Genomic DNA, 12147 nt, shown 5'->3' with positions numbered 1-12147 from the left:
TCAGTTTGCTGGGATTGAAGGTGTTAACCACTATATTTGGCCTCATGTATTTGTTTGTTTTTAGCTCTCACTCTGCATGGCATGCCTACCATGTCTCTGTCTCTTGCCTGGTGCAGTGTTTTCCTGCCACCGGTTTGGGATCTGCAGCCCTCCCTGCCCAGGACTGGCTGCTCTTGTAACTCCCTGTCCACTGTCCGCCACCATATGGCCTGCTGCCTGCTGCCTGCCGCAGCCGGGGGTCCTGCCGCGTTTTTTATTTAACCCATTTCAGTCAGTCCTAGCATAGGGAAGTTTGAGAACCACTGCCTGACAACCCAAGTCCATGGCTCGCTCCTAGACCTTCACTTGCCCTGCAAGCAGACAAGGCAGGTGAGATATTGAGAGGCTTTAAGAATAACCTTCAAAGCGTATGTGTGTTTCTTTTTCTTCTTTAGAAATGTACAAGTTTCTCCCTTATGTTAAAGAAAGACTTTAGCATGAAGAGTATGAGATGTTTTTGCACATTATTTAATTTCTGGGTACCGCCTTTTACTAGAGCAAGGCCTCCCCTGGTTATAATGAACGAATTGTTAGGAATTTTTCCTAATGAGAGCTCTCTGCCGATGCAAAAATCCCAAATCATAGCAAGCCAAATTAAAAAAATATCCAGGTTTAATGGGAGGGTAGAGGTCAAGACTTGGCGGGTAACAGGGACGGGGCCTCCATCTTTGGAGGGGCTTACACTAATGGTTGGAGCTACCAGGTCTAAGCAGTCTGAATAGCTTCAGTCCCTGCCCAGCCAGTATTTTGTTGCTTTTTAGTAAGTTAATGGATAAGAATGACAGTGTGTTATTTGAATGGCTGAGGATAGTTCCTCTGCCCCTCCCCCAAAACACACACACACACACACACACACATTAGGAGCTTCCACATTATTGGTGACTGTTAAGGGAATTTAGGAAATCTCACATTTAGGCCTCTTTTTGTGATGCTGAAACAGGAGGCAACCTGATAGTTGGGCATGGGGTCGTGTAGCTTTTCCAGGAAAAGAGACTTTTTTGTTTTGGGGGGTTTTTTTGTGAAGAAGAATATTCAATTGTTATTTAATCAAATATCATAGGCTTAATATTAATATAAAATTAAAATATACTCATGGTATACATATATATGCACACACACAAACATATAACATATATATATATATATATATATATATATATTCCTGCTTAAAATTTTTTATAAACTCTGAAAATTTCACTGGTTCTGGTACAGATATACACTAAATAAGATCATGTAACAATTCTGTTGTCCTCAATTTTTTAGTAACAATTATTCAAAATAATCACCTCTGGAAGATCCTAAGGTTTTAAAGTTGTAATCTTGTCTCGAGTTCAGTGGGGACAGTGTCTGGGCTCTTAGTGAGACCGTGCAACGGGATTTTGCAGCCAACACCATTGTATATAGGCACTTGCAAACTTGAACCTCCTGGACCTCCACGCCCCCAGAGCCGTTTGACAAAAGGACAGCCTTTCCCCACCACCACCGTAGCTTCACTGCTCCCCACCTATCTGCCCAACAGATGGTCTACGTTCCAGCAACAAGTCTAGCAAGTAGCGCCTTCCATACACGCCGGGGGTGAAGCTCGGACCTTCCGGGAAAGGGGCTGTTCTCTGTATTTCTCCGGTATGCAGGTCTAGTTGGAAGAGGGGGATCCGCGAGAGCTGCGGGGTAGTCCCGGAGGGCCAGGAGCCCGGCCGAGGGCGGGGCGGAGGTTGCCGAGGAACGTGGGCGCGGCCGCTAAGGCAGCCAGGGGGAGGGGCGCAAGGGGGGAACGGCGCCTCCCAACCCGCGTGAGAGGCGCGCCGCAGCTCCGCAGCGGCAGAGTGTGGAGGTGGGCGCGAGAACTGGAGCGCGTACGGCTGCCATGGGCGTGCAGTGAACGACGCTGGTGCGACTTCTCCAGGCGGCGCGTGTCCTCGGTCACCATGAAAGGTAGGGCGGCTGCGGGCTTCGGGGCTTGTGGGAGGTCGGCCGAGGTGCAGTCAGGGGGTGAGAGGCGGAGGGAGCCAAGCGCCCAGACACCGGGACGCTGTGCAGCACAGCAAGAGCCCTCGAGGCTAGGGTTGGGACGCTCTCAGGCGTTCTCCTCACCCTCGGTCTCCGCAGAGTTGTTTGGAAGTCCCAAGCCGTTGATTACGGTTTTCAGTTTCCAACTTTGTAATTGAAAAAACATGCGGAGGAAAGCTAGGCATCGTCATTCTTCCGGGTGGGTTTGCGGCTCTTGCCACTCTCCCGGTGACCCTTCTGTTGTCCCAGCAGTCGCAGTGCCACAGGCCGGCTGTTTTCCCGGGAGTCTGGACGTCCTCGTTGCGCGCGTCGCGCATCTGGCAATGATTAGGTGCCCGCGGAGTTCAGCTGGCTCGGAAAGTGCATTTGGCATCATTCTCCCTCGGATCTACTGACTGGAAAATAACTGCTCCCAGTTCTGCGCCCATTCCCTGCTCCCGCCCGAGGGATAGTTGTCCCCACGTGTTCCCAGCGGGTGCCAGAGATCTTGCGGGTATTGATCCTCTAGGTGGTATCCTCTACAGGCAGGTTTTTGGAAGTGTCAGAAGTTATCTTACTGTTTAAAATAATCTGGAGAGGACGGCCTTGGGGGGCAGCCTTCAGTGCAGTGGAAACGTGCGGATTTGTCAACAGAACCTTGATTTATGTGGGAGATAAATAATTACAGCCGGGACGACTGCGGGGGTCGTTAAGGAACGGGTGGGCGTGGTGTTTATGCAAGGCAAGAGTTCCCAGTTTGGGACTGGAGTGTTATACGGTTTTTTTTTTCCCCCAGCATGGTCCTGAGCTGGGTGTGAAATGCCTTCTGAGTTTTCAGCTTCTCTAGGCAGCGTTGCGATCTATCGCTTTAGCTGAGGGGGAGCCCCAAGCTCAGAACGTAACTTCGCTCGGAAAGGTTTCTGTGAAATGCAGTTTATGCTGAACTACATGGAGATCCGTCCAGTGAATTCAGTCGCCCTCCAAAGGAATTGTATCTTCATTGGAGGGGACTCAGGACCCCGGCAAGAAACCGTACTGTACTCCAGGTGCTAAGAGCCTTGTCCCAAGGACAGGATACTCAGAGCAGACTCAAGAGAGAACTTGAAAACGCTGTGGCATGTTTCTTGCTCCGCCTCCATTTCTCTCGCCTTATTTACAACTTAGAAAATGTTTGTGTTTCTTAGCTAGGGTTCCCCTACCCCTCAAAGCGGGAACTGAAATTAGACCCTCTTCTGAACTACATCCATTACTCCTCTCTGCTTTTTTGTTTAAGACAGGAAGACAGGGTTTCACTAAATTGTTCAGATTGGTCTAGAGTCCGCAAGGAAGTGAACTTGAGAACCTCCTGTCTCAGCCTCCGAGAACCTTGTGTTACTGTTGTGCCATATGATTGACTCCCAAGGCAATCTTTTTGCCAGTCATTAAGTCTAGCAGTTTCTCAACTCCTGGCGAGACAACCCCCGTCCCCACCCTTCTGCACTCTCATCAGTTCCATCTTGGTGCAGTAATTGCAATTTGGGTCTTCAGCAGGCACAGCTCTGGAAAGCAAAACACAACTACAGGTTTTAAACACATTTTGGGTGAGTCTAGGTTGGAAGCCCTGGAGATGGCTCATGTTTTATCTTGTGGTCTGAGCCCATTAACACCCCCACACCCCAATCACTTTCTGCCACTGTTAGGGAGACTGGATCCAGGGACTGGTGAATCCATATGTAGGCTAGCCATTTTGAAAGCCTGTTTTGTTTTAATTAATTTGTTAATTAATTAGAGAGCCCTTACTCCATAGCCCAAGCTGGCTCCTGATCCTTTTATCTCAGCCTCTCCAGTGCTAAGATAACAGGTGTGTGCCAGCATCCCAACTTGAAGACTTCATTTAATTAGTAGCAACAGGGTCTTATTATGTAGCCCCGTCTGCTGTAGCTTTGATCTGCCTCCCTTCACCTCCTGAATTCTAGGGTTTCAGGTGCTGTGCCTGAGACACCAGGCTTAGCTAAAATTTTGACATACGTACTATATTTTTTTGACAGTGCTGAGGGTTGAACTCAGTCTCTCCCCAGCCAGTGTAACTATTCTGACACTTAGCCATTAGTAAGTAACCCAACAACAGAATCCTTGGGATCCTAATTATGCCATGTGATTAATTCATTTAACTTCATTGGCATTTGATTTTCCTACTCCAGATGTTGAGGCATGAGGATTGGTATCAATTCCAGTGAGAACTTTACTGGTCAGTACTACCCTTTTTTCCCTAAAATTTCCTAATTGGTGAAAGTAGTGAAGACTGTTGAATACTTACGCTGTGATCATCCTTTTCTACCCACAGTTTCTACATCTGAAGACTCAACTGGGGATTGAAAATAAGTGAAAAAAAAACATGTTTGTGTTGAACATGTACAAACTTTTATCTTTATCATTGTCTAATGATACAGTGTAGCAACTATGTACAAAATATTGATCTTGTACTAGGCATTGTAAGTCATTTAAAGCTGGTTCAAAGTGTATGAAGTACGTATATTAGTTATAGACAGTACTGTGCATGGTTTGTTTGGTTTTGGTTTTTGTTTGTTAGCTTTTCTTGCTGAGGCAAGGCTCTTTAGAATATATAGTTTTCTAATTCTGATGCTTAAGCCTTGGTCAGATCTCTGCAGCAACCCCATTCTTTTTCTTTTTCTTTTTTTTTTTTTTCTTTTTTTTTTTTTTTTTTTTCGAGACAAGGTTTCTCTGTAGCTTTGGCACCTGTTCTGGAACTAGGTCCAGGCTGGCCTCGAACTCACAGAGATCTGCCTGCTTCTGCCTCTGCCTCCCGCATGCTGGGATTAAAGGCGTGTGCCACCACCGCCTGGCTAGTAACCCCATTCTGTGTGGTTCCTGTCTGCTATGCCCCAGAGCACCACCTGCTTGTTGTATTCAGCAAACATCCGTATCTGCTCTTCCCTTCATCCCTGAGGTTTCACGTGCCAAAATAATGATACCATTCTATATTTCCAGAAAAAATGTCTTATTCCATGGTGGCCATCTCCCAAGCTGAACAAAATATTTCATGTTTGTTTTAGTTTATTTACAGTTTCATTTTCAATTATCTCATGACACCATAAATCTCATGGTTCTCCTAGTTACATTCTTTAAAGAAGGAATTTGACTCCTTTGGAGTTAGATGTGTCATTACTGAATCATATTCCTGGTTCTCAATGCTGAGAATAATTGGTGAGTTTCAGAGCAGAATCACTTGTTGCCTAAAAGACAATTGAAAATAGCTAGTACCACATGGGACTACAGAGGTCCAAATCATGGTTCTCATTTGCCAAAAGGAGGCAGTCTAAAGAGTGTTTAGGGGCTGGGATGTAGCCCAGTCAGTAAAATGCTTGCCTAGAATGCATAAAACCCTGTGTTTAATCTCCAGTAAGGCAAAATGGGGCACGTGATGGCTCCCAAGGTGGAAGTAGAAGATTGCAAGTTCAAGGCCACTGTAAGCTATTCAGCCAGTTTGGGGCCATCTTGGAGAGAAGGCAACAGCAGCCTTTCTGTACTTCTGTATATAACATTTGTGAATAACTACATACTGGTCAGCAATCTGTTTCTTCCATTCTCTGTTTTCTCACACACCCAGTCAGCTTGCTTTCTCAGTGATTTGTGAAGGTTCTTGTACTGAGTGGGTTAAGCAAACTAGCCTGTAATGGTAAACTTCGTGTATCGGAACACCTGGTGACCTGTTTTCTGCAGGGAAGTGGAAATGCAGGGAGGCCTCTTCTCCTCTGCTGGTAGGCATCTCAGCTGCCATTCCTTTGCAGGGCTAATTTACAACTTAATTATGCTTTTGACTTTTCATTAGTTTAGGGATACTTGGCATTCTTAAGCCTTGGCTTAATTATTGTTAAGTATAGATCTTCCCTGTGGTTTACCATACAGTTTCTCAGAATTTCCCACGCTTGTCCTGGGCCCCTAGCTCTTTGCCATGGTGGCTCATCACCAATGATGGTATGGCAGGAAAAGCTGACATATGGTAGATTTCCCTGCTGGGCTTTAACTGGGTGTCTAATTTTCTAATAAATGCTTATTCTCATTACAGTGTTATTTCTAAACCTCCAATGCCAGAGTATTTACACAGTCCTTCAAATATTAGATTTCAGATGGGAAAACAGATTCAAATTTAGTGATTTAAAAAAAAGTAAATTTAGGTCATCCCTCTTGGAGGCTTGGGAGGAAGGGGTAAGGTTTCTGGAGAGGAAGCTCAGAGTGGTGGCAAACCAACCCTCCTGCCAGGCAGTTTGTGTTGTCACAAGACACAGTCTATCTTAGCTTCCAGAGATTTGGCTGTGGCTAGCATGTAGGAGGAAAGGGAACAGGGTCTTGTGTTGGAAAGTAATGCCAAGGATGATGCCCTTTCTTACTCATTTTGGTGGGCCATGCAATATCTGATATTCCCCAGTTTTTGTTTGTTTTTTTGTTTTGTTTGGTTTGGTTTGGTTTGGTTTGGTTTGGTTTGGTTTGGTTTGGTGGGGAGGACAGAATTTCGTAGCCTTGGCTGTCCTGGAACTTGCTCTGTAGACCAGTCTGGCCTCAAACGCACAGAGATTCACCTGCCTCTGCCTCCTAAATGCTGGATTTAAGGCATGCACCACCACCTTTTTTTTATCTAAATAAATTATTTAATTAAATAAAAACTAAAGTGTAGTGTGGAGCTGCAGGCAGGTCTGCTTTTCGTCCCGCCCAGCTCCCGGCTGCCTGGCTAGCTTATGGCCCAAAATAACAACACACAAACTGTATTCATTTAAACACTGCCTGGCCCATTAGTTTCAGCCTCTTACTCACATCTTGACTAACCCATATCTAATAATCTGTGTAACCATGAGTGGTGTCTTACCAGGAAAGATTCAGCATATCTGACCTGGTGGCTGGCTTCATGGCGACTGTCTCACTGAGGAGAGGCATGACATCTGACTAACTTCCGTTCTTCCCAGCATTCTGTTCTGTCTACTCCACCTATCTAAATCCTGCCTTATCAAAAAGCCAAGGCAGTTTCTTTATTAACAAATGAAATCAACACAAACAGAAGACTCTCCCACATCACTAAAGGTTTTTATTTTTCCCTTTAGTAATACCTATTGTTTCTTGGACTCTTACCTTGCCAGTAATTATTTGTTGCTTATTATTGGCAGGTTAATAATTATTCTCGTATATTATTTTCAGATAGATAGGGGTCAAGGGGCCCAGGTGGTCAGCGGAAAAGATATTCAAATTCATAGTCTGAATGCAGACTCCACACATCCTTAGTACAGCTTTAGCCTAGAGATGCCATCAAAAGTACCATCTTTCCCTTTCTGTTTTCCCTTCCTCTTCCTCTTCTTCCTTCCTTTCTTTCTTTCTTTCTTTCTTTCTTTCTTTCTTTCTTTCTTTTTTTTTTTTTTTCTTTCTTTCTTAATGTGGTATTGGGCAACAAACCCAGGACCTTAACATTTTTTAACTAGTGCTCTATATTCTCTTCTTTCTACTTCTTTTGAGATTGATCTTACTAAGTGGCTCCAGTCATCCTTGCACTTGTTGTCCTCCTGCCTCAGCCTCTTAGGCAGTTGGGTTATTGGCCTATGCTCAAAACTGTTATTTATTATTAGTTGTATCTGTGTGTCTATGTTGGATACTACAATTCTATCTTTAAGAGCAGTGGTCAAATGTTGTTATGATAAATTCTGGGGCTATTGAGAGTCCCCAGGACCATTGAGGTTTTTTTTTTTTTTTTTTTTTTTTTTTGAGACAGGGTTTCTCTGTAGCTTTGGAGCCTGTTCTGGAACTACCTCTTGTAGAACAGGCTGACCTCGAACTCACAGAGATCCGCCTGCCTCTGCCTCCCAAGTGCTGGGATTAAAGGCGGGCGCCACCACCACCTGCTGACCACTGAGATCTTAAACATGGAATTACTCTTTTCTGCTTATCTTGGCTTTCAATGCTATGTAATTAAGAATGTCCCTTAAGCAATCAGCAGAGCCTTTTCAAGATTTTATGTTGGTCATTTATTTGCTTCTACTTTATGGATCTCCAAGCACTGAACTCAAGTTGACAGGCTTAGTGGCCTTTTCCCACTGAACTGTCTCAGTGACCCCTGAAAGGACAGATTTGCAGGAACTATGGACATTCTGTGTAGAAAGCCTCATTCTTTGGTCTCTAAGTACACCACCCACCCAACACTTTCAGTCAAGCAGTGATTTGATTTCTACTTAAACAGGTATCATTTGAAGAGCCAAAACCAATATAGTAACCTGAAAAGAATCTGCTGATTGCTTAAGGGACATTCTTAATTACACAGCACTGAAAGCCAAGGTAAGCAGAAATGAGTAATTCCACCTTTAAGATCTGAAGGGTTCTGGGGACTCTCTTAGCCTCAGAATTATCATAAAAGGATTTAATCACTACTTTTAAAAATAGTATTGTGGTATTCAACACGGAGAGAGGTTTTAATGAAGCACACTTATTGAACTTGGTATTTTAAACATGACTCCTATGTTTCTTAAATGACTTGATATTATAACTAACTGGGTTTTTCTTCCTAACTCAGTGTCTCAGAAAACAATGTTCTTCACCTTAGAGGTTTACCATTTGACATCTTGTGTGAAAAGTAGTTAGCATTTGGGTCTACCACAATATGAACATTTCTTTGAACTTTCTTTTCTTAGGACACTGGCTATTTATAAACAGTTTATTATTCAAGGGTTAAGCCAGCCAACTTGAAAATAGATAATATATGCTTTAATAGTTTACCAGCTCACAAAATATAAACGTGCCGAGAAAGAGTTGAACCGGACAATTTGTGCATGGCCACAAGAGTGTGGGCTCAGAAACCAGAGTGCCTGATGATCACAGAAAAAGTATTTAACCATCCAGAGCCTCAATTTCCTTATGAAATGAGAGCAGTAATGACTGTCTACCTGAGACCTGTTTTGAAGATGAAGTATGTCAATATAAATCAGTTGTTCAGAATAGTGTCTAGTGTTCAGAACTCAACTTTTATAGTCACTGTAATATAAGACTGTTTTATTACAATCTTCAGGCAGTAACTTGATTCCTGTTATGAAATAGTTATGTTAATTTAATCAAGGGATACAGTTAGGACCTTGATGGCAAGTCCTCAGTTTTTGCAATTAAAGTGATTTTCAAATTATAAATGTGTTGAAACTGCTCTAGGGTAGGAGTGAGCTGTCTGTGGAGAGCTGTGTTTATTTGGCCCTGTCCAGAGCAGTAGCTCTTTTCACTGTCATTCTTGTGATGGTATCAGAATTAGCCCTACCCAAAATACAGGGTCATACTAGAAACTTGTCATTGTAGTAATGGTACAATCTCCCTCCTTGCTAAAATAATGGTAGAAGATACATTTAATTTACCCAAGAACCAAAGTTTCCCTTGGGTCTGTTGATAATGACAGATATTTTAAAAGTTTTCCTTCCTTCCTTCCTTCCTTCCTTCCTTCCTTCCTTCCTTCCTCCCTCACTTCCTTCCTTCTTTCCCTTCTTCCCTGTGTGTGACGTGCATGCCATGGCATACATGTCAAAATCAGGGCAACTGTGGGACTCAGTTCTCTCCTTCTACAATATAGGTAGAGCTTAGTGAACCCAACAGCTGAATCTGACAATTTTAGAACTCGGGTTTTTAGGTTTGGTGATTAGGCACCTTTATCCACTTAGTTGTCTCATTGACTTGATGTCAGAATGTTTTTAAAGAGAGGTGTCTCAATCTTGTGTCCAGTTTTATCCCTCCTTGTCTTCATTACTTTTCTATTGTTATGACAAAGCACCTTGACAAAGGCAAATGATAAAAGAAAGTATTTACTTGGGAAGTAGAGGCAGGCAGATCTCTGAGTTCAAGGCCAACCTGTTCTATAGAGCAAGTTCCAGGACAGCCAGGGCTACACAGAGAAACCCGATCTTGAAAAAAAGAACATTTAATTGGGTTGTCAGAGCAACAGTGTGGTGATAGGAACACCTGGGAGTTCATATCTTGATCCCCAAGCAGGATGCAGAGAGAACACTGTGATTGGTGCTTGTCCTTTGAAACCTCAAAACCAGCCCCAAATGATACAATTCTTCCAACAAGGCCACACCTCCTAATTTTTTCAAAACAGTTCTAACAAGGGACTAACTATTCAAATCTATAAGCCATGGACCATTCTCATTCAGATCACCACCTTCCTTCCTTATGGTGCTTCTGTCAGGTATTCTGTTACAGCAATAAGCCATCCAAGAAATCACAGCAAGAAACTTATTTCTAAGTATCAGGACAGATTTGTCTAATAAGATTTTAACCATTTGACATCATGTCTGTTTCATTAGTAGTGTTAATTACCCTTTAAATTATCATATTTAGCCAGGTATGGTGATACATGCCTTTGATCCCAGCACTCCAGAGGCAGAGGCAGGCAGCAGATCTCTACAAGTTTGAGGCCAGCCTGGTCAACAGAGTGAGTTCCAGGATGGTCAAAATAAAACAAAACAACAACAAAATCCAACAAAAACTCCTTTCATATTCTATTTATTATTTATAATTGAGCGACCATGTCTTAACTGGTTTTCGGTTTTTGTTTGTTTTTGCTGGTACTTGGGATCAAACAGAAGCATGCTAGGCAAATGTTCTACCATTGAACTCCATTCCTAGCCCCAGTTTTTGCCTGAACAAATATTTGGTTTGTACTTTTAATGCAAGACATTATAGAAACATCACATGCCACAAATGATGTTTATCTCCAAGGAACTTGCAGGACAGTGGGCAAGATTAAGACAATGCATAAACAACCTGATTCATGAGGTACCACAGTTTTCCAGGTTTTTCCCTAACCAAGTTTTGCATAGGCTTTGTATGTATGGGAAACTCTCAGACAAGATTCACATAAGGCAACAAGAGGTATCTGTAGCACAAAGGATGGATTAGGGCTGGGAGTTGACTCTGGAACTAGGCCAGGTGTCGCCCAGCTGGGTTGTGACTAGTGAGGGCAGCTTGCTAATCCTCCGATGCCAGCTCAGGAGGATTCTCTGTCACACACATACACACACACACACACACACACACACACACACACACACACACACACGAATGAATGAATAAATAAGGAGGAAACACGCTGAGTGCCAGGGTCCACCTCTGAGTGCCAACTGCCACAACTGGAGCAGTTCCTCCTGCCGTGCCTTCCCACCTTGGTGGACTGTACCCTCAAGCCATGACTCAACCAGACCCTTCTTTAAGCTTTTGTCAGTGATGAGAAAAACAGCTAACACAATTCCATGAAGAAAAATGTCTAAAAGAAAAGCAGAGGGCATAATTGGGCCACTGTGAAATCAAATTTGATATTCTAGGCATAAGGAGATCAAATTTAAAGTTACCCCAGGTTCTAATGGCCCAGGCATTGTGATCCCAACTACTAGGCTGAGAGAGAAGGACACAAGTTCAAGGCCAACCTGGGAACTTAGTAAAGAGGGATGAGCTACATTTCTACTGGCAGAGTGTTTGCTAAGCATAGGCATGGTAATAAGAGGAGTTGTGAGGAGTTCCCTCCCAAAAACCCCTCTCTTTGGTAATTATTTAGGATATTACTTAGAATATTGCTTTAATATAATTTTAAATAATCTAAACTTTAATTTCAAAACAAAAATAAGTACTTTTGGCAAGTGGAACTCTTTAAAAAAATTTTTTTTGGAATTTCATATATAAACATTTATATCATTTCCATTTTTCCCTTTCCCCGTCCACTTCTCTCACCTCTTCCTGCCCCCATTCAAATCATAATATCTTCTTTAATTATTATTGTTCATACACACACACACACACACAATACTCCATGTGGTGTTGCTCATATGGAAATGTGATTAGGGCTGGCCCCTTGGGACTCATCCCTGGAGAAAATTGGTTTTCCCTTTCTTAATAACCATCAGTTGTATGTAGCTCTTAACTAGGAATGGGGCCCTGTGAAAATTTTTACATCTACATGGACATGTCTGTAGGTGAACACAAATAGAGTAGTCCTCACACTACCTCATTATTGAGTATAATAAAGGGTTCTTTATTTACGGGATAGACTCACAGATCACGGTCCTCTGTACAAGCAGGGAACAGGAACTGAATCTCAGGAGGGTGAGGCAAGGGAAT

The 12147-nt window shown here is 43.1% G+C and overlaps 1 protein-coding gene across 1 annotated transcript in view; it reads left to right on the top strand.

Moving 5' to 3' along the window:
* The first annotated feature begins 1844 nt into the window (after positions 1–1844).
* The window catches only part of Colec12 (collectin subfamily member 12), a 214085-nt gene continuing 203782 nt past the window's right edge, over positions 1845–12147 (top strand). Inside the window, exon 1 of the mRNA XM_038330579.1 lies at positions 1845–1971. Coding sequence (XP_038186507.1) covers positions 1965–1971 — 7 coding nt within the window. The 5' untranslated portion in view covers positions 1845–1964. The remainder of the gene's footprint in view (positions 1972–12147) is intronic.

The sequence above is a fragment of the Arvicola amphibius genome, chromosome 5 (genome assembly GCF_903992535.2).
Source record: "Arvicola amphibius chromosome 5, mArvAmp1.2, whole genome shotgun sequence".
In the NCBI taxonomy this organism is placed as follows: Eukaryota; Metazoa; Chordata; class Mammalia; order Rodentia; family Cricetidae; genus Arvicola; species Arvicola amphibius.
Note: the sequence above shows the minus strand (reverse complement) of the source record. Positions and strands in the feature narration are given on the sequence as shown.